This window comes from Schistocerca cancellata, chromosome 5 (assembly GCF_023864275.1).
Source record: "Schistocerca cancellata isolate TAMUIC-IGC-003103 chromosome 5, iqSchCanc2.1, whole genome shotgun sequence".
Classification (NCBI taxonomy): Eukaryota; Metazoa; Arthropoda; class Insecta; order Orthoptera; family Acrididae; genus Schistocerca; species Schistocerca cancellata.
This window is the reverse complement of record NC_064630.1, coordinates 650,653,821-650,680,698: the sequence shown is the minus strand read 5'-3', so window position 1 is coordinate 650,680,698 and position 26,878 is coordinate 650,653,821. Positions and strand designations below refer to the sequence as shown.

The 26,878-nt window shown below is 41.0% G+C and overlaps 1 protein-coding gene across 1 annotated transcript in view; it reads left to right on the top strand.

The window, feature by feature from the left end:
* Window positions 1-26,878, top strand: part of LOC126187891 (trypsin-7-like) — a 129,588-nt gene that overhangs the window by 84,608 nt on the left and 18,102 nt on the right. Inside the window, exons 3-5 of the mRNA XM_049929239.1 lie at window positions 9,369-9,531; window positions 12,623-12,828; window positions 16,785-16,990. Coding sequence (XP_049785196.1) covers window positions 9,369-9,531; window positions 12,623-12,828; window positions 16,785-16,990 — 575 coding nt within the window. The remainder of the gene's footprint in view (window positions 1-9,368; window positions 9,532-12,622; window positions 12,829-16,784; window positions 16,991-26,878) is intronic.

The following is a 26,878-nucleotide window of genomic DNA, read 5'->3' as shown; positions in this document are numbered from 1 at the left end:
ATATATTCCGAATTATGACAGCTCCAAGACTCAACTGTGTAAAGCGAGAAGAGGAGCTACTAGGACAACCCAGAACCCTGGCTCTAGTTCGGAAATTCGCCTTAGCGAAGACCTTTTGAAGTTAACGGAAGGTAATAGTTTTTTGAAGATTGATGATGGCTCTGTTCCAGGCAAGAGACATCTAGTATTTGCTTATGAAGAAGCAGATAAAATCATTTGTGACAATGGAACTGTGCTTATGGATGGGACCCTTGACAGCTGTTCGAAACAGTTCAAACAATTGTACACAATCCAAGTCGACATCGGAACTACAGAAGAGGCAACTACGATATTTCCTGTTTTATTTGCTTTGTTGTCAGACAAAAGTCAAAATTCATACGAAAGACTTTTTTCTGGATTGAAATCTAAGATGGGAATGGCTACAATTAAAGCAATGAATTCAGTGTTCCCTGAAACACAACTTTCCGGTTGTAATTTTCACTGTAACCAGTGTCTGTGGAAGAAGATACAGGAACTGGTATTAACGGAAGACTACAGGGTTAGGGAGGAAGTCCGATTGTTTTGTCGCATGTGTGCTGCAGTGGCACGTCTTTCACTTAACACTGTCGATGAAGTGTGGATTTTAATAATGGAACAAATGCCCAGTGGAGAGAAGATCACAGCATTTGCAGACTATATGGTTGATCAGTGGATGGGAAATCCTAACATACCTATTGAAATGTGGAATGTTTTTAACCAACGACACAGAACGACGAATGCTGTCGAAGGTTGGCATAGAAAACTGAACTCCTCAATAAATCAGAAACATCCAAATGTGTACTTTCTGATTCAAAATCTGAAGGAGGAGGCAGTGAATGCTATTATTGAAATTAAAAAAGATTCCATTGGCCTACCTCTTCAAAAAAGAAAGAAAAGGTACATAGATCTCGACAAAAGATTAAAAGACATTATGAAAACATATGAAGACTCTGGAGATTTAAAAAGGTGTTTAAAATCTCTAGCCTTTTTACAAAAAATTGAATAAGAAATTACGATTGATATGGGAAAAAAGGTTATCAGTTTGCTACTGTAATGTTGAACAACAACAATAACAACAAAAACAAACAAAAATAAACAACAATAGCAACAAAAACAACAAAAAATAAGAAAATGCAATGAAAAAATGAAAAAATTTACACATGCCTATGTATTATGAGCATTGCCAGTCCTAAGCCTGGATAAAATGTGAAGGGATGTTCTTATTTTCATGTCAGTCGGAAAGTTCACGGTTACGATATTTATTTGTAGTCGGAAACACGAGCGTCACCACGTAGGGGGTCTAGAGATTCGAGAAGTTGGATGATAAAAAATTTACCGTGATGTTCTGTGTGAAAAATTCTGGGATTTGCTGTGGGCCTTAAAAATATTGTTGTTTCAAAACGGTATGTGTAAATACAGCATACATTTTACCAGACTCAATAATTTCGCAAAATTAACTTGCCGATTCTGGAGTTCCGTCATATATATCACACGAAACTCTCTCACAACACTTCCTCCTCCTCTCCATCCTCCTCTCCCTCTCCATTCATCTTCACGTCTCTGTCCACCTCCACCTCCGCTTTTTCTAATAGAACATCAAATTCACAATAACACAACTAATTTATGTGTTTATTACAGTGTTCCATTAGCCACTCTCCACCTTCCCCCTTTCTCTGTCTACCTGCTGCTCCCTCTTTCTTTTAATCTGCTTCTCTCACTTCTCTGGATCACCTCCTCCCCCCTCCCCGCCCCCATCACGTTTTCCTCTCTCCGTATATTTCCTCCTCCGCCTCCGTTATGCCATCTCATCTTTCCCCATCTATGAAAAAATACGTATATCTGCCAATTTTCATGCTCATTGACGAAACGATATTGAATTTATTTAAAGGTAGGACAACCCTCCGCCATCCAGCATACGTTGGCTTGTATAAATGCCTCCACCACGAAAACATACATACATGAGCCAACTCCCAAGCTGATCAGTCAAAAGGTGTGTAGTTCTGCTTTAGGATACCCTCCGCCATACACCGTATGAAATGTCATGTAGATGGTGAGGTTCCCCTTGTTTTGAAGATCAAATGTAAAAAATTTCATCAAGATCGAAGCAGCAGTGTGGCGTTTGTTGAAATCCGTTAGTGAAGTAACCTCCACCTTGCACTGAACGAAGTTTTATTTAGACAGTGACCTTCCTCTTGCTTTGGGAAATGGGGATTCATTTTTATACACCCTGCTCGCTCTACGCCGACTTAGTTGCGAAACAAAAATAACAGATTCGAACAACAGAAATCATGTAATGATTTCTTTCGTATAAGGGGCAATATAGCTATTAAATAATAGCAACGAGATTACGAGAGCAGTCACTTTCAGTGTTACGTAAAATAACGTTATACCTTGTAAATTATCACGACACAAAATGAAGATAATAAGCAATGTCGGACTTCCTTCCGTTTGCGTTTGAAACTCTCGGAGCACTCCTGCGTGGTGAGAACGGTGGGAGGGGGCAGCAAGGGGAGCCTCAATTTGTTTTGCCGGCCCGGGCCTCTGACAGGTTTAGTGCGCCAGTGCTAGTAGGAAACCCCACGGTAGGAAATCTCACGACACCGATTAGACGACACTGGATTTGTTTCTTAAGGACAAACTCAAATTTAAGGTCTATGCACGAGCCCCGACGACTCAAGATCACAGTTTCCAGACTTACTTGCATTAGTGACAGCAAAAGTGTTGCGCAGTGCACGGTGAACATTTTGAACAGTTGATGACATAAATGAAATTTTAGGAAATGTTTATGATCACATTCTTTTGTGATTTTTTTTGTACAAGTCACTGATGTAATATTACAATGTAAATGTGTTTCCTGATATTAAACTAAAAGTTATTATTTAACAATCTTCATTCTTAAGTTCCTTGTTTCACAAGTTATTCAATTTTTGATAGGCACCTTTCTTTCAAGGTTCTGGTAGAAACGAGAGCAGAGTCCGACACGGTGGTATTACACTTTTCAAGACATTCCAACACATTTATTTTTAAAATAAATCTCGATTTTTATATTTCTCAAATATTACAGATAGTGTCATTTAATAAACATAAAACACAAACAAGGATTCTAATTCATGTGCAAAAAATGACGTTATCCAAGTGGTGGCCGTTCTTGTCCAGGCATTGTTGCACGAGAGTGGAATAATTGTCCATACACCTTTCCAGCACAACAAGGTAAATGTCTCGATTAATGTCTTCTGAAAGAGCTTCACGAGTCCGCGGTTTTTCAATGTGAACCCGAGATTTCAGGTAGTCCCATAAGAAATAACTGCAAGGAGAAAGATCTGTAGATCAAGGAGGCTAGTCCACATCCCAACGCAAAGAAAGGAGGCGACCTAAAAATGTTCCTTTTCAACGTCCATGGGTGGTCTTGAGGTATGGGAAGTAACCCCATCCTGCTGAGGCCACACATTATTGAGGACAGTCTTTTTATCTTCTCAGTTCTGCCATAAAAAATTCTTGCAACATCGTGAAGTACTGTTGTGAGTTGACAGCACAGCGCGTAAATTTTTTCGGAAAAAGTAGAGTCCAGTGATATAAAATCGGACTAATCCACACCGCACATTTACTTGCTTACTACGCAGGGGCCTCTCGTGAAGTTCCCGTAGATTATTTTCCGACCAGTACCGGCAACTTTGTTTGTTCACAGCACCCGATAAGTGAAAGTAAGCCTCGTCACTCATTAGCAGAAAACTGTCAATTTCCAAGGTTTTCAGCATCCTTTCTGAAAACATATGCCGCCGTACATAGTCATAGTTGTTCAACCACGATTATATTAAAAGGGTAAAAGTGGAGGTCGAAGTGCAAAATGTGGTGAACTGATCTGTCTGAAATACGCAAAGCGCGAGCGTGTTGTACAGCTAAGCGTCGACGACTGGCCTCGACAGCTTGCCGAACTTTATTGATGTTTTCTGCTGTTCTAACTATCAGAGCACCTCCCCAAGCTGTTCCAGATGTTACAGTTCCTCTCGTTCTGAAATTGTTGAGGCACGTTATTTTTGTCGGGCGAGGTGGGACAGCATTGTGTCGACCAACGCGGGACAGATTTTAAAATCTTCGCTGCGTCTGCACTGCCGAATGACTGGTTGCAACAAAAGTGTCGTAAACGAAGATGTGTTGTTTAATTGACATAAGCCCCATGGATACTGAAATGACAACTAATAACGAATGTATATCAAAAATTTCACAAGTGCTAGTTCTCCCATGACTTAAGTTATGGCGGACTCTAAAACGTAAAACCTCCCTGCCGCCGGCCGGAGTGGCCAAGCGGTTCTAGGCGCTACAGTCTGGAACTGCGCGACCGCTACGGTCGCAGGTTCGAATCCTGCCTCGGGTATGGATGTGTGTGATGTCCTTAGGTTAGTTAGGTTTAAGTAGTTCTAAGTTCTAGGGGACTTATGACCTCAGCAGTTGAATCCCATAGTGCTCAGAGCCATTTGAACCATTTTGAACCTCCCTGCCTGCCCAATTAGTTCACAGGTAAACGGTCGGATGTCCATGTCTAACTGGCATAGTTTTTCGGCGGCGACCACGTTGTCATCTAGCACCTGATGAGGGCCCAGGAACATTGTGCTCGTTGACTACTGATACCCAGCCGTTCACCTGTGAACTACTTTGGCATGAAGTGTGCCGAAAATGCTGAAGAATCAGAAGAGCATAGATGTTACCGTAGTTAACTGGTGAAACACTATTAGATGCCTCGCTCATTGCCTTCCAGTTTGAGTGACAGTCCGACCCCATGCAGCCAAGTGTCACATGTAGCCAAGTGTGATTAGTATCAGTTTTAAATTAAACTACTCTCCACTATTCCACTTTTGTAAGTAGACTTTCTCAGGTGTGTCAAATTGGAGCATCCCATCAATCAGAACCGACAGTTACATATAACAACATGAGCTTCCACAAAAGTCAGCAATCGGTGGTTTCAAGTCCAAAACAGATAAATCCTGAGTTGAACTACTAACTAGACATGAAACGCCACTGAATTTGTCTCTTTCAGAACTACGATACTAGCAGCAGAAAGTACCATAGCTCCAATTGTAACTAATACGTAATTAACATAGCTATGGAAAGAGACTATACTCACTTAGTGAGGGCATTTTCACAATTCATTTGGTTAGAAACAGAAATACGATATGTTCAATAGATCAGGGGATTTCCGAAGCAAACATCTTCGCTGAATTACCCACTATATCAATCCTGAAATTTCACATGGAAGACATACTTCCTCCAACAAAGTTCTTGAAATTGACTGGAAGCTCACTAGCAAAATATTAGTTGTTTCCCATGGATCTCTGATACAGTAATCAAGATTCATTTGGCGTTTCAGTGGGGTGGCTAAAATGGGAGTCTCGGTAGAGTGTCGCCAATCTTGATAATTGATGTTAACTCCTGAACATATAATTCTATTAACATTCGAAATAACAGATTAAAACTTGTGTTTTCATCCATAGTAAACAATGCAAATAATACCTAAAGTGACGCTATATCTTTATGGACAAAAACAGAAACAGTGTTATTAATTTCCTTATCTTCATCTTTCAGTGCCTATCCGCTTCGCATATTGGGGATCATGATGGCTATTCTTCTCTTGTTAGTAGCACCACAGAATAGTTCCGTTGAAGACATACAGAACCAGCATCTAAGGTTGTCAAACCAAGACATTCATCTTCTTCCTGGACCTCTTTTGCTGTTGATTTTCCCCTGAAGTATTTTTTCTAGACAATCATATCTATTTGTGTTACACATGATATGTCCTAGATATTGCAACTTTCGGCATTTCACTATCTTGATTAATTTAGTTGTTGTGTTCACTCTTCTCAAAACTTATACGTTTGTCACTCTCTGGGTCCAACATATTCTCAGTATCTGCCTGTAAAGCCACAATTCAAAGGCCTTCAGCTTCTTCTCTATGTTTTTATTTAATGTCCATGTACCTACCCCATACAGGCGGACACAATATACATAGCAGTGCAAAATTCTGATCTTGTTTTTAGGGTTAGGTTACAGCCTTTGAAAACATCACTCACTTTCTGAAACACACTTCTTGCTTTCCCGATGCGAATCTTTATTTCTTACGAGTTATCCCAATTTTAATGTATTATGGTTCCATGGTACATTATTGTTTCCCCCTTTCTATACTTCTTTGGTTTATGACTAAGTTTACTCCTGTAGTATTATCCTTACTCACAAACATGAGTTTGTCTTTGTGGTGTTTGTTACAATACCTATCTATAAATTATAAACTTTTTGGCAGCTACAAATGACGTAATTACAGACGTTCTTTATGACTGAAAACATCTATTATACATCTATTATCTAAACTTTTTAGGGAATTTAGTGATACCAGCAGTAAATGTTTGCAGTTGTCTGAGTTGATCTAGAACAATCCTCTCCACTGGCATTATGGTGGCTGCAGATCACCAACATGTTGGAGAACTGTTAGATGTTTTTGTGAAATGTCTGAAGCATTCGCAACATCAGCAAATCGTTAGGTCCGCTTATAGTACACCCAGACTTTTGACTATGCACGATTCACCTGGCTGCAGGTCCACAAAGAGTCATTCTTTTACCAGACTGAATTCTTCCATAAAAATATAAGATGCCATTCAGATTTTCCAATTTCGATGCCTACTCTGCATTACTGCTCAACAAATAATTATCTACCATCCCACTTTTCCATTGATCAACGACTCTGCTGCTCATGGCTATCATTTACATTCTTGCTGTTCGTCTGTATGTTTGCAGTATCCTCTTGGAACAAGGCATCAGCTCACCTTTGTTTGCAATCTGATTGATTTTGACGAAGAGCAGACGCACCTTATATTGACAAGCTTCACTTTAAATAACCAGCATGAAATTTTCTTATATTAAAATTTATTCTTGAAAGGTTATTTCGAACCATTAGAGTTAATAAGACCAACACTAGTATTTTATATAAGGGGGTACCAAAGTCATATATTTGTAAATTAATGCAGCATTTTTCCATTGAGGCTTTATTTATTTAAACTTTCCTTTCATTTCATAATGGTTTTGGCTTTTTAGGCCACTGTCCAGTGATTATCTGACTCATTTACTATTTTTTTCGAAAGAACAATATAACTAAGCTGCAAATTTAATTCATCCTGAAAACATGTAAAAAAAAAAGGCAGTTTCCACTTCACAGATAAAGAAGCAAGAGAATGTGTGATTACAAATCCTAGAGGCGCAAAATTAGGTGCACAACCAGAAATTCATAAAAGAGATGTGCCTATCTGACCTATTGTTAATAGTATTGTCAGTCTCTCACATATTTTATGCACAAAACTCAATAATTTATTCACAAAATTCTATACATATGAGATGAAACATGCAATAAAGCACACACAAGAATTAACTGATCAAATCAAAACATGGTACTAGTATTCCTAATAACATTAAACTGGTTTCTTTCACTCTTATTATTATTTATACAAAGTTTCCTTAAAAACCACAGATATAATTGAGACTAAATTAATTAAATGCTAGAAACTTGGTCCAGGTGTGATTTGTGATCTTATTCAGCTGTTGCAGCTTACTCTATATTATAACTGCCTTAGCTTTCAGAATGATGTACATCACAACTGGACAATTTAATCACAAGTAACTCCATGGCAGGAACCTTGGTTGATGTGTACCCTACACATTAACCACTGAAGAAATATTTTCTGCAAAGTTTTAATAGATTACTGACAAAGTCAATTACAACAAATGTTATGTTGGAGACAACTTAGTCCTGTTTAATGCTACAGAGGAGGATAATATGCACTCACAACAAAAATAACTAAATAGTAAAGATAAAATTCACCATTTACATTGAAGTAAATAACTGCATTAACTTTTTGGATGTTTTAATAATGAAAATGGGTTGTTACCAAAAGTTTAAAATTTTTAGAAGCCAACAACTGAACACAAATTGATGAGTAATATATCACACCAACTAGCAATCTGTAAGATATTAAGCAAAAGCTACCAATGAGATTAGTCTAGAGAGAAAAATGGTTAAGAAGATTGATTTAGCAGTTTCCTAATATTATGATGATCATTTAAAAAAATAGCTAAAATTCTTAAATATACAAAAATGAAAATTAGATTTCATATGGGAAAAATATTAAATTTATTATAAAACATATCATCCATAGAACAGAACCATTAAAAAATTCAGAACAGATAAAATTCGATATGACATGATACACTCAAATTTAACGAAACTAATCCAAATATATACATGAAGCATCTAATACATAACAGTCATGTCGCAAAAGATGTACCATAAATTCCAAATCCTTCATCATGCAAAGAAGGGGAAGAAAATGATTATTCTAGAGGTAATTGAAATTTATAGCAATTTAAAAATCAACCAGATATACCTACCAACAAACAAACTGAACTATATACCTGAAGATATCACAATAATCCAAAATAGCAATTCCAGTTGTAGTCCCCACATTGAAAGATGAGACTAATCGTTTGTAGTTACCACACTTACACATAAAGTTATTCATAATGTCGATATACTAAGTGAAATTTTTAATTTTCGAACTACTCATTTTGGTACATCTTTTTAAGACCACTTTCGCTTTTTTTTGTTTGATCAACATTGAATCTTTCTATATTTCCGGCCTTATGTGCAAAAACTATGAAAACATCAAGAACAATTAAAATTTTTGTAAACCAAAACGAGTGTAAATTCAATTTTTTTCTATTTATGGTACCTTTCTTAGGTAACTATCTTTCTTCTATTTTAGTTACACATCATTCTGCTTCCCATTTCGTAGCGATAATAGAATTTGTTTTTATACACTTATAATAACTGAACAATGGCTTAAAGAGCTGAAACCAGTTGCGAATACACTTATAACAACTGAACAATGGCTTAAAGAGCTGAAACCAGTTGCGAAACTAAAGATAGTTTAAATAAATAGCAGCCTAACAGAGGAAAAAAAAATGTCTGATTCATTTACGAGTATTGTCTACCGAATACTCCTCTGTCCTTAAGTATGCTTCCTGGGAGCCACTGATAAATAATGAATTTTATTTACAAGAAAAATCACCATTTATTAATACTTGCAGATTTGTCAAGAAAAAAATAAATTCGAAGTAGTGCCTGTAGAACTATAACTTTACTCATACTCTGTTGCAGTGCAATGTATTATCTCGTAAAATGTACGCTCTTACTCTTGAACTTAAAGAGAAATATGATGTACGAGAACAAAAACAGCATATTAGCAGTCTGTGTGACCCTGTTCTACAGAGAAGACAGACAACTGCAACAAGGTGAAAGGAACGTGTTGTTACAGCGTGTGGCGAGCGGAATGACGGATCGCGCATCGTCGGTGGGCAGGCGGCTGACGTGAGCGAGTTCCCTTGGATGGCGCGGCTCACGTACTTCAATCGCTTCTACTGCGGAGGCACGCTCATCAATGACAGATACGTGCTCACGGCGGCGCACTGTGTCAAGGGGTGAGTCCTGCCGCCTGCTTCTGTTACACGATAATGCGTGAATTCTCGGACAGTACGCTTATTTTTGGATTGAAACTTCAAATTTTGACGAAGAGTTCGTCAATATCGCTGAACGGTGGGACTGTCAGAAGAAAAGTACTACAAATAACCTTTCTAACTGATCATCTCCCTCTCTCTCTCTCTCTGTCTCTCTCTCTCTCCCTCACACACACACACACACACAGAGAGAGAGAGAGAGAGAGAGAGAGAGAGAGAGAGACTTAATTTAATTTGTGCATTCAATTTATTATTAAATGTTAATTCAGGGATGCATCCAGATCCCTGCAAAGCATGCAGACGCAGGGTGTCCCAAACTTTTAGGGTAATATTCATACAGATAGTAGAGGGTCATAACTGAGTAGCCTACTTTGAGATAACGAACTAATGATCGAAACGAATATTTAATTTTTCATTGACATTAACGATTTGCAGCACAGAGCAACAACTTAAACTCATAGGAACTGTTCAAAATTAGTTTATTATAGAAGCATAACTGTTAATTGTTGTCCTATCAGTACTCTCTACGTAATTATTCGATGTTTTTATTTCAAAAGCAAGTTGACTAGTTCTTATGGATGAATTTCCTCCCACAAGATCTATCACCACTCTTCAAATTCTCGTGTACGAATCTTGACCAGCTCTCTTGTAGCTTGAACGACTCAGTTCCTATCGAAGCCGAAAAATTTCTGTGAACTGAGGTGACATATTTTTTTAGTCTCTCCGTTGTTTTGCGAATCTCTCTGCTGCACATTCGTTCGCTATCAGGGCCCTACATCCAGCTGGGCCACCCATTGAACACGTCCAAATGACTCAAAAGTAAAGCTCCGCGTTCGGTAGCCAGCCAAGACCTATGAACATATAATAAACGATTTCGTATTGTTTAAGACAGCTCCCCCAAATTCAGTGCGACAAACAACTGTTTGTTATGAGATATAAGCAGTTTATGAACAAGTGATACGCGCTTCTCATTCAAGAACGTGCACCGCCAGAAATATTAATTTCGTACCATTGACCCCTACCGTAAAATACTCATTTTGTGATTCTCTACAGCGTTTATACTTTCGACCCTAAAGTTTGAGACACCCTGTGTACCTGCTGATTTTGGCATGTGGCCCTGACTTGTAGTTCCTAGTGCTGCCACCACTAAACATTCGGAAGATGTTTAATTCAAGACATGTCGTTGTTTATAAAAATACCATAATTTATAACCAAGAGAATAATAATTAATAGATCTTGTTAAATAAAACGCCATTAAAATTGCCATATAAACAGCGTTACAATTTACAGGATGCTAACGATAACTGTTTACTACGTACCACACGTTGTAGATGAAGGCGAGACGAACAAATTGATACTAGGTACTTGTAGCCGGTCAAGCCGGAAAACGCTCTCAAATTGGCTGCAAACCTCACCTAATTTATAGCACCGGCGAACCACACGAGTTTTTGACTGGAACATTAATAATACTACACTAGCAAAACGTAAATCTGGCTTTTGTGTAAATATTACCTCAAAACACTGAGAATTTTAACAACATAAAATTAACAATTACATCATTTTGTTTGTCTGGCTTTCTTATTGCGAAACTATTGTGCTTGTACTAAAAAAATGTAGAATTGGCGTTTGTATAAATGTTAGCTCAAAACACTGAGAATTTTGACACCATAAAATTAACAATTAAATCGGCCTTCTTACTATGAAACCATTACGCTTGTACGAGTTACGTTTGGACTGAATTGTGTATATAATTAGTTTTTGCATACCGTTTACAAAAGCCTGTCTTTTACTATCCTCAACGCAAAGCTGAAATAATAATTTTAAAGAAATAGCCGACAAAGCCAGTGGCGTAAGTGAGCCAGAGAATATTGAAAAACCCACGCGGCGCGCATACGCTGTAGCTTAGATCAATTTGAGGTGGGTTCTGGGCTTCATCGCAAGTTTCCTGCATCGAACTGTTCGTCTCGGCATCCCCTACGCCACTGGTAGACTGGAAGCAGTTGGCATTTATATCCTGTAGAAGACCAGAACAGTTCTTGCCGTAATATGCCATGCTATGATAATATATTAGCCTATAACATGCATTATATAATTGGTGGTTAGAAACGAGCATGACGGAAATAAATCCATAAGAGCAGCGATACGTATCTGAGAGTAACTGATTGGTACCGTACCCAAAACCTACCAACTAGGACTGCAAAGGGCTCAACATCCGTACAGGAATGAAAATAAACAAGTAACGAAACGAATTAGGAAGTGCCCAATCGGTAAATATTTAGGTGATAAAATCATTACACAATAACAAATGCATGAGTTACAACAACCGTGAATCAGTAGGCTGCCGGCCGGTGTGGCCGTGCGGTTCTAGGCGCTTCAGTCTGGAATCGCGTGAGCGCTACGGTCACAGGTTCGAATCCTGCCTGGGGCATGGATGTGTGTGATGTCCTTAGGTTAGTTAGGTTTAAGTAGTTCTAAGTTCTAGGGGACTGATGACCTCAGATGTTAAGTCCCATAGTGCTCAGAGCCATTTGAACCAATCAGTACGCCAACGTGTAGGGACTGGACAAAAACATGGAAGTTATTTGAGAGGATCTGCTGAGTAGCGAACTTGAAGGAGGGAACGTTGAGAAAACGCTGTGCACAGTTTTCTGAAAGTGAGAGATTAGTATTACTTTCTCAAAACCTTAACAAAGACTGCTAATGAACCAAAGATGTCATTCAACGTGTTGCAACTGAAGTGGTGTCCCTATGGGACCAAATTGCTGAGGTCATCGGTCCCTAGTCTTACACACTAATTAATCTAACTTACATTAACTTACGCTAAGGATAACACACACAACCATGCCCGTGGGAGAACTCGAACGTCCGACGGGGGTGTCGCGCGAACCGTGGCAAGGCGCCTGAGAGCTGCAAGCGAAATAGGCACTTACTCGTTCTTCAGTAATGATATCTGTGAGAGTGAGTAACCTGCATGTTAAATTAATTATGTTCTTCTTGTGTCTTTGTTCAATGTAACATAAATGATATGCACGGAGAGAAATATCTTATCCGACAGGTTTATGTGGTTCATGATAAAAGTGACTTTCGGCGAGCATGACCGCTGCAACTCGACAATGCGGCCAGAGACTCGCTTCGTATTGCGGGCGTTCACAGGAGACTTCAGCTTCATGAACTTCGACCACGACATCGCGCTGCTCAGGCTCAACGACCGAGTTCCCATCACGCAGGACATTCGACCCATCTGCCTGCCACCAAATGATGGTAAACACAACGCACACTCCTGATACGCTTTAACACTCACCAATGATTGAGGTCATTTTACTCATCTACAAATAACTCGTACTAATCGTATAAATAAAGAAAATAAGTAATGCAATAGCTTTACAAACAAATGTCATTTATCCAGATTCTGCTTAAATAATAATTTGATTTATTTTCAGCAATCATTCGACTTGAATGTCGTTTTTTATTACGTCTAATTCAAGTATCATAAACATGAAGGACGTTACAAAACATGCCTATAATCTTCAAAAAACACCCATTGGGCGTAAGCCGGCCGAAGTGGCCGCGCGGTTCTGGCGCTTCAGTCTGGAATCGCGAGATCGCTACGGTCGCAGGTTCGAATCCTGCCTCGGGCATGGATGTGTGTGATGTCCTTAGGTTAGTTAGGTTTAACTAGTTCTAAGTTCTAGGGGACTAATGACCTCAGCAGTTGAGTCCCATAGTGCTCAGAGCCATTTGAGCCATTGGGCGTAAGCCGACAACTAGACGAATACGAAGCTCGGTGCTAGAAATATTATTCAGTAGTCTCAAAACAGCAAATCTACATAGTTCCTGCCTTTGTAGCATAACTGTCTGCTCCCAATTTTACATTGTCCTCGGCAAGTTTGCTTTCTAAGCAAAGTAAAAATTATAACATTGTTCGCTGGGGCCGCACCTATTACACCTTGCGACAATACTTCGTTGTGCCCGAACTTATTAGCTCTTGTGACAAATTTCAACAGCAACAGCACTCCATAACAAAGCCTAAAAAAATGGTAGTTAGTTAAAAATGACCTTACCTTTTTTCCAACCGAAAATAATATGTTATAAATGCTGCGTTTAGTTGAAGCTTAATTTGTTTTATCACGCCGAACGTGCTTGCATTGGAGTCCTCGAAATTCCACAGTGCGCTGCGCGCCACCATTTCTTCTGTTACAACGATGACTTCGGGACAAATGGAAACATTCAGCTCGTATAATGAACGAAGTTTACGAACATATACTTTGTACTGAAGTAATTCAGAAAAAGAAGACACAAACAAAGTTGATTAAGACGGAAGTAAAGGAACTTGGCAAAAACATTTTGAAACAGTAAGTTCCATCACACTGCTTGTCTTAGTTGCCAACTTGTAGGACTCATTCCTTCGACTCTTATTGTAACTTTTGAAATTCTAAGACCCAATAACCAGAAATGCATGACTGGTCGACATCAAAATCGCTGTTATCTCTTTTCTTAAACCAAGTCAAGTTCAACGGCTCCAGTATCCCAGAAAAAAGGAAGAGTAAATTTTAACGTCCTGTCAACATCGAAGTATTAGGGACAGAGTACAAGCTCTGAATGAGTCAAGGTTGAGAACGTATATCCTTCGTGGCCTTCCGTAGTAACCATACCGACTTTTACCTAGAGCGATTTAGGAAAATCTACATCTGGATAGCCGGACACGGATTTTAATAGTCGTCCTCCCGAATGTGATTTCAATGTTGTAACCAATGCGTTAACTTTGCTCGTTTCCTACTTTCGACGCACGATACCAGACTGTACCCTTTTTCACTATGGAAAGATGATGTTGACCAAAATCGACAGTTTTGTTCACTCACGTTCTAATCCAAATTTAAAGGGGTTCTTCGCTTACCATCAACATAACATCAGTAAAGAAAGTATTACGAGCACTCGTTTAGAAAAATTTGCTTTGGACAGAAAGCCTTCATATTTACAACAATCACGATTTTATACAGACTGAATACAAATTCGTTCTGTAGAATGCTGTATGGAGAACAACGATACTGGTTCAAACTTGAACATAACCTTTAGTACCCCGAACTCTCAAGGAACTGCCGTTCATTTCGGAAAGAACAGATTATTTCCTCTTCGTACTTTAATGTAGTTTCGTAAAATGATCACCATCACAGACTGCAGAGCAAGAAAATCAGAACAACACACACGCATACATCACATACAATACCAATGTAAATAGATGCACTTGGAAATAAATTCCTGCAAACGCATCGTGATGTAAATGAAAAAAAAAGAAAAAAGAAAAAAAGAACTTAACTGGTGCTGTGTTGTATTATTACGAAAAAATTACTTCCAAGCCTCAGCACGATATTATTTTCAGTGATGGCTTACAATCCAAGTCCCGTAAGTTTAAAAAACGGATTATCTGTTACATAAGAATATTAAGATGGATAACAGTTATAGAAATAAGTAGCACAACTGGAAACACTTAAGAAACTGAAACTGAGCACTTGTTCATCTTCGCTACTGTGGAATACATCTCTTCTACTGAACAAGAGCTCATAGTTTTTAAGCTATGCGTTTTAGAGCCCACATTTACCGGACTTCTTTGTTTTGGTCCGTATTATATAATCAAAAAAGTTAAAAACCACAGTGATTGCATTAGAAGAGATGTGTTTCGCAGTATCGAAAATTAACTCGTGCTCGTGGCTCTTAAGGTGCGCATTTTAAAGTCCACGCTACCATCTCTGAAAGTTGCCTGCTCAAAAATCTTAACAACAGTACCGGTGCATGTATTCCACTGTCAGAGATATCAGAACGATTTTCGCTTATAACTTTCGACTCGGACCTTTAATTGAAATGGATTCATTTACTTTTCTCCATCATCCCAGAAAGTTTGTAAAAGAATCAGCCTGTATAATCTTCCACAATTCTCATACTGACCTCGGGCTGTAGATCAACTTATTCTTGCAAACAGCAACACAGCTATAATACCGAGTGTGGACAAAAATACGGAAACACTAAAAACACAGCACATTAACATGGCCAATGCAGTCAAGGAAACGCGTTGGTAGTCAAGTTCCTGTTGTCTCGGAATGGATAAATAATAATAACGAGGCTTTCAAGGAAATCCTATACTATTCTTGCTGCAAAATAATGGCAAGTTCAGGTAACAGTGACAACGGTAGATAGCTATATCGCACACTTCTCTTTAAAGTAGACAACAAAAGCTCCATAATATTGAGATCTGTTGACTGTGGTGTCCAGGGTATATGTGACAGTTCATCCTCGTGCTCACAAAACCAGTACCGGACGATGCTAACTGTGTGCCCTGGAACACATTACCGCCACTGGAGAACAAACACTGTACCAAGTAACGGACCTGATCAACCAAAATGGTCACACAATCCTTGACAGCAATGCAACGTTACGGAAGCCAATGGAATACCACGATATGGCTGCCCAGTCATCACTCGGCCAGAAATTGGAAACAGTGTGCAGCAAGATTCATTCGACCAAACTATTTCTTCCATTCCTCCATACCCCAGGTTTCATGACTTTGGCACCACGTTTTCTTGTTACGGGCAACTGCATCCCTGACGAACGGTTTTGGAATTCCACCTCACCATGAAATTCCCTGCTTCTATAGTCCCTTCGTGTTGGTTTGGTGGTGATAGGATTCGCGAGTGGCACATTCAGTTCTGTAGTGACTTTCGCAGTTCTCGTCCTCTACATTCAGTTCTGTGGTGACTTTTGCAGTTGTCGTCCTCTTTATTTTTCGCCACAATACTCTTCAATGACCGTCTCTCATAATCACTCAACAGAAATTATCGCCCGTGTTGTGAATTAGCAGATGATTTTTTCCGCTTTCCCTGTATGTGGTATAAGTCTTCGAGATGGTGGCCCTTGAAACACCAAACATTCATCTACCTTGGTTACGGAAGCGCCCACCATACGGGCACCAACGACTTGCCCAAGTTCGAAGTCACAGCTCCGATATAAAGCACGTACAACAAACCATAACAATGTTCTATGATTGACGCTTGCAAGGTTTTGAGGACATTGGACATGTACCGTTCGTGATGAAACACAACAGTATAACCTGCAGACTTGGCTACCTTCTGCATTTATATTCAAGCATGCATTTCTCGCCGTGTTACAATACTACTGACCAAGCTCTACATATTTAAAAGCATATTACCTAATTTATTGTTTTACAGAGAAGCTGTATGAAGGAACAAAAGCAGTAGCAACGGGATGGGGAACCTTACAGGAAGACGGAAAAGCTTCTTGTATCCTCCAGGAAGTAGAAGTTCCTGTCATGACCAATGAAGAATGCCGCAAAAACACGAAGTACAGAGAATCAATGATCACAGATAACATGATGTGTGCTGGGTACCCCGATGGCATGAAGGATTCCTGTCAGGTAACTTAACTCTGAATATGTTAACGAGTAACAATGAATGCTAATGTAATGTTTTAATATATCTTACGATGTTAATCATAGCCTAAGAGACGTCTCCATTCTCAGCGTTGACAGAGAGTATTTTCTGTTACCGTCACTAACGTTTTGTTACCTTGTGTGAAATCCAAGACTACTCTGCTTTCCTTTTTTAAAGAACGAGTTTCATTTACTGCGTAACAATTATTTTCTTGAAATGGCCATTAAACTTGGTAAAGAAAAAAAAAGTTTAACTGTCACGTCATACTCCTAAAACAATTTCTTCGTCACTCTCGAATCCTTCATCTTGTGTGGTGTACGAGCTTGAAATAAGCTAATGTATGTCTGGGTAATTGAAATAATAAAATTCATATAAAGCTGCATCCTCTCGTTTGCAGTCCCACGAGCGCGCGATAAGTTTACAGCGTATCACAAGCAGTCATAACTACAACGTTTACGTCAAGTGATACTGTAGTTTCAGGCAGACAAGTATTTTAAAAGAATGCCGCACTTGTTTACACGGGGTATTCATTTACTGGTTCGGTAATGGACATGCGCTGGCTGCATCCGAAGAAAACTGTTGGCAGTTTCCTAAGGGTCGCCACTACAGACGTGCGGCGAACAACAATATCCCTCAGCAAAGGTGTCCGCAAAGGGGGTGGGGGAATATGGAGCACTTGTGCCCTCCCTCCCCCCCCCCCCCTCCTCCTCCTCCAGAATATGGAGCACAAGTTTTTATTCATTACAGAAGTCCCATTCACTTATAGAAGTGAATGGATAATCATCAGTTCTCTGGGAATTTTATTCTGCAGTCTTTAATAATTAGTTATTATGGTATGCCACATCTCAAAATTGATCAGTTCATTTATATCAAAACTGGCTATTTATGATTCTTGCCCCATGCCCCTCCTCTCTGGAGAAATTTCTGGGGATGCTGTGAGGCCATTGTTACTTTCTACAGTATAGTTTTTTTTTAAATTATGACGTGGTGCCACACTCAGAAAACTTTTATGTTAATTGAAAAGCTAACAGTTTCTTTTTTTTTTAAATTAACGACGTGTCTGTTCCTGACAAAGGAATCATAGCATTCGGTTGTGAAGCAGCAGAGAAAATCCTGTGTGAAAGTGTGAAAGAGGAGTTTCATCCCTTTCCGTTTGCAATTTTCACTTGAACCACTGTCTACGGAAGAGAATACAAGAACAACGGAGGAATACAGGAATAGAGACAGGTCTGACTGTTCTGTGGCACATGTTTGCTGCAGTGCCCACATCTTCCACCGAACAGTATTTATGAAGCGTAGATGGTAATAATGGAGGAAATAATCAGTGGAGAAAAGGTCGTAAAATTCGCAGACTATATGGCCAATCAATGGTTGGAACATGCTAATATAACAACTGAAATTTTTTAACTAGCGACATAGGACCATGAATTCTATCGATGGTTGACACAGGGAACTCATCACCAAATCAAAGACATTCTACTGAATACTTTCTGATAAATAGGCTGAAGGAGGGAGCAGTAGACGCTATATCTGAAATTGAAAAAAAGGTTCCATTGGCCTGCCTCTTAAAAAAGAAGTAAAAGATACATAGATATTGATCAAAGGTTAAAGGTATTATAAGAATGTATAATGATTCGGGGGAATTAAGAAGATGTTTAAAATGTATAAGATTCTTACAAAAACTTGAACGAGAAATTTAAATTCATAAAATAAGTTAAGATTTTTAAACATTTGCTGAATTAATGTTACAAAAGGAAAAAACAGGTAAACATAAATAAATTAAAAAGGTAAAAATAAAACATTTAAACATGCCTATGCAATAAGCTCACAACCAATCCTAGACCTCCATAAAATGTGAAGGGATATTCTTATTGCAAAACGGTCGGCAGAGACGCCCCTCCCCCTTTTGAGTCTTTCACTGGCGAACGGAAAACCCACAGCTAAAAGATTAGTGGCTGGAAACAACACGTCACAGGGTCGCAAAGCCCACGGGGTCGCAAATCTCTCGACAATCTAATGACAGTGCAACGGTCTGCCGCTGCAAGACGCCAGCATAAACGCCACAGGAATTACTTCAGTCTTTCCTCAGTATCGATATGGAGCTAGTAGCTGTGCTTGTTTGTTTGCGACGTCGAAATTAAAAGAGAATGCAGAAAAAGTAGATGTTCTGGGTACATCTCTTCGTTGCTGATCGAGACATAAACTGGAAATTTCACGCATTGTCCAATGATTGATGAAAATATAGTGTTAAATTTTTCTGTTTCGTGAGAATGTCAGTACGTTCATTTGACATATTAGTGGAGAGATCCCTAGATGAACTGAAGAAAAGGAACATTGTTTTATGGAAAGTTATGTCTCTAGAGGTACAGATTTTGGAAAGTTATGTCTCTAGAGGTACAGATTTTTTGGCCTGTCTAAGCAGTAGCTAATTATTTGTGTTTTGCAGTCGTATCTACAGTTTAGTTGTGACTAAGGCATGCATAGAAGTGATTTTTCAGTTTTTATTTGAAAAGTATCTTACAATAAACTAGCTGTCATCCACCTTTGCACTCACATTTTTGTAATAATGAGTGACGGTGATTAAAAAAAAGTAAGCTGTACGTCGTGCAGTAATGTCAGCTGCTCTCATGTGTAATGTGTCTGCTTGCTTGAGTAACTTAGTTGGTGATGTGCGACCCCCCTCCCCCCCCCCCCCCCTCCCCAACCCCTCCAGCTGCTCCCGCTATAAATGCATTGTTCAGCAGTTTAGTCGTGGAAACGTAAGAGACAAACACACTTCTGCATTTACTGTATAACCCTAGCTCTTACCTGTGGCTGCGCTCTCATATCAGTTGTTTTATTATGTGGATTGATAGTAAGCGAGTAAGCTATTGTATGTGCAACAATGTCAGCTACCCTGACATTTCTGCTTGTCCGAGTAAGTATAGCATAACCGAGCGCTGTATATGGAGTGGAGTGATCATCTATACATTATACAACGCGTATATTACACAATAAATTTGTTAATATTTTAACATAGTTTTTTTGGTAGGAGGGGGGGGGGGGGTCATCAGTCCCCTAGACTTAGAACTACTTAGACCTAACTAACCTAAAGACATCACACACATCCATGCCCGAGGCAGGATTCGAACCTGCGACCATAACAGCAGCGCGGTTCCGGACTGAAGCGCCTAGAACCGCTCGGCTACAGAGGCCAGCATAGTTTATGTTCACTGACGTAAGAAAACATGTTCCATTCCTTACTTCACTCTCTCAGGTGTTGATTCTACAGTATCCTGTTTTTCCTCAGAGTTCAAGCTATCTCCATAACAAACTACAGCGAAATCGGTTTGGTGGTTTCTTTGAAAAAACGTAACTAACAAAGTTGCTTTCGCATTAATAATATTATTATGGAAGTTTGGATTAAACACACTGGGGATTGCATAAGCTTTGTCTTCTGTTACCTGTGATTGCACTCACGTATCAGTAAAATGAAATGAAATGAAATACAAGGTGCGTTCCATAAGTAATGCGACCAAATTCATAAAAAATCGTTTTTTAATATATTCGTACAAACAATCAAAAATTTTCAAAATAGCACCCTTTTGCGTCGATACACTTCTGGAGGCGGTGTTTCCATGCCTGGAAGGCATCCTGGAATGCCTTTTCCGACATGTCCTTTAGAGCTGATGTAACATGCGCCTGGATGCTTTCAATCGTGTCCCAATGTTTTCCTTTCATGACTCCTTTCAACCAAAGAAACAAAAAACGTCAGCGGGAGCCAGGTCAGGACTGTAAGAGGCTGGGGAACCAATGGGGTCTTGGTCCTGGCCAGGAAGTCGTTGAAAATGAAGGCGCTGTGACTCGGCGTGTTGTCGTGAACTTTCCACGTGTTCTTGATGTCGCTTCGGCAGCGCGAGACCCTCCTTTTCAGTCTTTTGAGCACTTCCAAATACACTCCTGGAAATTGAAATAAGAACACCGTGAATTCATTGTCCCAGGAAGGGGAAACTTTATTGACACATTCCTGGGGTCAGATACATCACATGATCACACTGACAGAACCACAGGCACATAGACACAGGCAACAGAGCATGCACAATGTCGGCACTAGTACAGTGTATATCCACCTTTCGCAGCAATGCAGGCTGCTATTCTCCCATGGAGACGATCGTAGAGATGCTGGATGTAGTCCTGTGGAACGGCTTGCCATGCCATTTCCACCTGGCGCCTCAGTTGGACCAGCGTTCGTGCTGGACGTGCAGACCGCGTGAGATGACGCTTCATCCAGTCCCAAACATGCTCAATGGGGGACAGATCCGGAGATCTTGCTGGCCAGGGTAGTTGACTTACACCTTCTAGAGCACGTTGGGTGGCACGGGATACATGCGGACGTGCATTGTCCTGTTGGAACAGCAAGTTCCCTTGCCGGTCTAGGAATGGTAGAACGATGGTTTCGATGACAGTTTGGATGTACCGTGCACTATTCAGTGTCCCCTCGACGATCACCAGTGGTGTACGGCCAGTGTAGGAGATCGCTCCCCACACCATGATGCCGGGTGTTGGCCCTGTGTGCCTCGGTCGTATGCAGTCCTGATTGTGGCGCTCACCTGCACGGCGCCAAACACGCATACGACCATCATTGGCACCAAGGCAGAAGCGACTCTCATCGCTGAAGACGACACGTCTCCATTCGTCCCTCCATTCACGCCTGTCGCGACACCACTGGAGGCGGGCTGCACGGTGTTGGGGCGTGAGCGGAAGACGGCCTAACGGTGTGCGGGACCGTAGCCCAGCTTCATGGAGACGGTTGCGAATGGTCCTCGCCGATACCCCAGGAGCAACAGTGTCCCTAATTTGCTGGGAAGTGGCGGTGCGGTCCCCTACGGCACTGCGTAGGATCCTACGGTCTTGGCGTGCATCCGTGCGTCGCTGCAGTCCGGTCCCAGGTCGACGGGCACGTGCACCTTCCGCCGACCACTGGCGACAACATCGATGTACTGTGGAGACCTCACGCCCCACGTGTTGAGCAATTCGGCGGTACGTCCACCCGGCCTCCCGCATGCCCACTATACGCCCTCGCTCAAAGTCCGTCAACTGCACATACGGTTCACGTCCACGCTGTCGCGGCATGCTACCAGTGTTAAAGACTGCGATGGAGCTCCGTATGCCACGGCAAACTGGCTGACACTGACGGCGGCGGTGCACAAAAGCTGCGCAGCTAGCGCCATTCGACGGCCAACACCGCGGTTCCTGGTGTGTCTGCTGTGCCGTGCGTGTGATCATTGCTTGTACAGCCCTCTCGCAGTGTCCGGAGCAAGTATGGTGGGTCTGACACACCGGTTTCAATGCGTTCTTTTTTCCATTTCCAGGAGTGTAGAAAGCTGAGTTCACTGTAGTCCCGGTAGGTACGAATTCGTGGTGGACAATGCCTTTGACGTCAAAGAAGACGATGAGCATGGTTTTGATCCTGGACTTGCTCACGCGCGCCTCCTTGGGGCGGGGCGACGACGGGGTGTGCCACTCTGAACTCTGCCTTTTTGTCTCAGGGTCGTACTCAAAAATCCACGACTCGTCACCAGTGATAAGTGAGTTTAAAAAATGAGGATCACTTTCACACATTTTCAACATATCTCGGCACCGATGCACTCGCATGTGTTTGTGTTCGTCGGTCAACACTTTTGGGACGAGTTTGGCACACACCTTTCTCATGTTCAAAACTTCGGTCACAATGCGGAAAACGGTTGTTTTTGACATGATTAGAGTCAGAGTTCAAACAATCGCGCATCGCGTCATATTTTCATTAACTCATGCGGTTGATGGCCGTCCACTGCGAGGTTCGTCGGTGATCTCATCTCGGCCCTCCATGAACGACTTGTGCCATCGGAAAACTTGTGATTTGGACAAGCAATCAGTCCCAAAGGCATGCTGAAGTAATGGAAACGTTTCGGTGGCGGACTTTCCAAGTTTAAAGCAAAATTTGATGACGTACCGTTGCTCTATAGAATGATTCATTGTGCCGTGTTACATAAACTTGAAATGGGGTTGACGGAAACGCACGTCCTGTCTCTCCGGCAGCTTGCAGCCGAATGAAACAAAGAGCGTTTTGAAGCTAACACCCCCCCCCCCCCTCCACTTAGCCCCGCCGGGTACTACACGCTATGGTGTACCGTTGCGTCAGAAAAAAATTGGTCGCATTACTTATGGAACAATCTCAGTATGCTTATGGCTTTACTGGCCATGAGTCCCTGTTCGGGATAGTATTTTTATTTGACGCCACTTCGGTGCCCCCCTCAGGAGACACCGCCTTAACGAAACACTGTCCGTGTGGGCGAGGGGGTTTGTGTGATCCAATGAAGTGGAGGGCTATGCCGGCGGTGGTGTAACTACCGGCAGGGCCTCCCAAGCCGGACAGGTCTCCATAGAGGATCCAGACAAAGTGTGTCTCACAACGTTCCGTCTAGTGTCCTGTCCTATCCTATTCTGTTCTGTCCCATCCTATACATTCCCTTCATTTGCTTTTCCTCCTTGTGATTGTGTGGCAGCAGACACAGCGAAGGGATGGATAGCGTTCTGTAGTCGTGGTGAAGACAAGCTGTCTAAGGGGTAAGGCCCTGAAATAAAACCTTGGCAGGTGCCCAGGCCAAGAGGTGGCAGCCCCACCAGGACACTCGGGGGCTGTGGGCTGATAACCCGCACCACCAAAAAACACATATCACAGAAACTAAAAGGAGAAACAGCCGGATGGATCTTAAGGATATGACCTTTGGCCTGAAAAGGAAAACCCGTATCGGTTTTTGGAATGTAAGGACGTTGAGAGAGGCAGGAAGGCTAAGACAAGTTGAAAAAGAGATGGAGAACTATCGACTAGACATATTGGGACTAAATGAAGTAAAGTGGCCAGAATCTGGGGAATTCCAAACACAAAATGGTGGAGTGTTGCTGTATGCGGGTCAGACCGGTGAGGACGCGATGCACAAGAATGGTGTAGGGCTCTTACTATCTAAAAGCAGCAAGAAGAGCTTACTGGAGTGGAAACCAGTCTCAGAACGGATAATAACCGCACGCTTTAAAACAAATGTGCGATATGTCACTTTAATTCAATGCTATGCACCTACTGAAATAGCTAAAGGAGAATTAAAAGATGCATTTTATACAGAGCTTAACGGAGTTCTTAGACAGATAAATTCTAGGGACATAAAAATTTTAATGGGTGACTTGAACGCAAAAGTTGGTTCAGAAAATGAAGGGCTTGAACATATCATGGGCGTGCATGGCATGGGGGTCAGGAATGTAAATAGTGAACTGTTGATAGATACATGCGCTCAACATGACCTAGTCATTGGAGGCACATTGTTTCCACATCGTAACTGCCATAAGATAACATGGGTTTCTCCAGACCACGTTACCGAAAATCAAATAGACCACATAGTCATAAGTCGCAAGTTCCGATACTCTCTGTTAGATGTCAGAAATAGAAGAGGGGCAGACGTTGGAAGTGACCACCACCTAGTTTTGGCGGAATTCAGACTGAAGATAGTGGCAAATAGAACCAAGCTCAATCATAGGTGCAAGAAAATAGAGGTGGCAAGATTAAAAGACCAACAGATCAAAGAAACATTTGCCCTTGAACTACAAAACAGATTCCAGGTCCTCTCTGAAGAAAACTTTATGGAAGAGGGAATTGAAACGTGCTGGCAAAAAATCAAGAACTGTTATTTAGATGTGGGAGAAAAAATCCTAGGATTTAAGGCACATCAAAGGAAGGAATGGATGTCCGATGCTACGTGGAATGAAATAAGCCACAGGAAAGAACTGTGAGTGTTCTCTGCCCCAGAGAGCATGAAGTGTGCTTCTTAACTCCACAAAATATTCCAAAGCCACAATCGTCAACTTGAACCCTTGCAAGAGACATAAGAGCAGAGCCTACTCGAAAGTCTGTACCACGAGGCAAAAGTTGGTGAGTAATGTCACAACTGTTCGCAGCACTTTTCGAATGATGGACCATGAAATATTCAGCTGTGGTGATACAGCTTGTGCCTGCTTGAAGATAGCACACTGCGTCCAGCATTCTCAGCCATGGGAACAGTAACTTCTTCAATAATTTGTGACGCAACTGGCCATCGGCCTCTCCCAGGGAAAACATTCCAGAACATTCGATATTCGATAGCCTTCCAAAACACTCCAGCACTTTCAGGAATGTTCCACAATGATCGTTGATGTTCTGGAGTAGTCTGGAACATTTGGAAAGATTCCAAAATGTTTGGGAACATCCCAAAAAATTGCAGATAATTGTGGAACATTCCAGAATACTCTCGAATGTTGTGTAATATTCTGGAACATTGCGGACAGTTCGAAGCCTTTTTGGATGGTCCTGAATTCGCCACTAGTGGGCTGACCTTGGTAGGGGTATATAAAGCAAGACCGTCGTGGTTTCGAACGACAGGAACCAAAAAATTAGTGCAATGAGTGAATAAAAACAAACAGTGAAATGTGAGTAGTCAGCTTGATACAGTGACTGAATATAAATCGAAAATAAAATGTGAAAACTGTGTAAAGTGTACTTACTGTATTTGTTAACAAAAATTTATTTGACTTATATTTTAAACAATGCCCAAACGTAAAAGAAAAGGAGATCTTGCCAGTTCTGAAGCAAAACGGCGAAAACAAAGAGAACAGCGAAAAAATGAGAGAGACGAAGAGCGCAAAGCACGTTTAAGTTCCCAACGAACGACAATGAGCACCGTGAGAACCAGAGAAATGAATGGATTGAAGAATCAAGAACTGCGACACAATCTTATAATAAAAGACTGCGAACTCAAGCCAGCCATGAAAACATCAACGTGCGAGAAGCGCGGACGAGGACGAGTAAACAGTACAACCTAACAAATGAAGCATTCCTCTACGACCCTGCGAAGGAATATAACAAACACAAACTTGTCTTACTCGGAAAAATGGTTAACATCTGCCAATTTTGCAACGCGAAAAAATTCAGTAGAGAAACACCAGCACACTGTTGCATGAATGGAAAAATTCGATTATCGCCACTGGAAGCACCTCTGTAGGAATTTTTACATTACGTGACAGAGGAAACTCCAGAATCAAAACACTTTTTTCAAAATATACAAACGGTACAACGCCTGCTTCCAAATGACTTCTTTCGGTCTCACTTCGATCAACGCTACTAAACCAATCATGTTTTTTTTTTTCCATCCAAGGACAAATCTTTCATAAAATGGAAGAGCATAAATTTCTGCTAGTATATTTCATCGGAAACGAAGAAACAGAAATTTATCAACAAAGCACGAATATCAGTGGATTAAGACGGACGAGAAGTAGACCAATATGTACAGAGGATCTTACACAAATACAATCACCTGATTCACATATTCAAAACAACACTAGACTGCATGATTTCTGATGGCTATAAAGTTATAATTCGAGCCGACAAAAGACCATCTCGAACATCGATTCAATGCACCACAAATAAAAGAAGTCGCCATCGTAATTGTGGACAATGAAAACACAAGCAGTGATATAACTGTATAAGAAAGAAGAGGACTGCATTGCAGAGACACATGCCCTGCAACAGCCATTAACATTTCTGCACGGAGAAGACGGATATAATTTTAATGTGAAACATATGCAACATGAAACAGGCGTAGAAACAAGCAAAAAAGTCACTTCCAAGGAGTTCTATGGTTACCGCTTGGTGATCGGGAAATTGGAAGTTTGTTGTCAGTTCCTTTGTGACCAAACTGCTGCTTAATCTAACTTGAACTAACTTACGCTAAGGATAACACACACACCCATGCCAGAGGGAAGCCTCGAACCTCCGATGGGAGAAGCCAAGCGAACCGTGGCAAGGCGCCTGAGACCACACGGCTACCCCA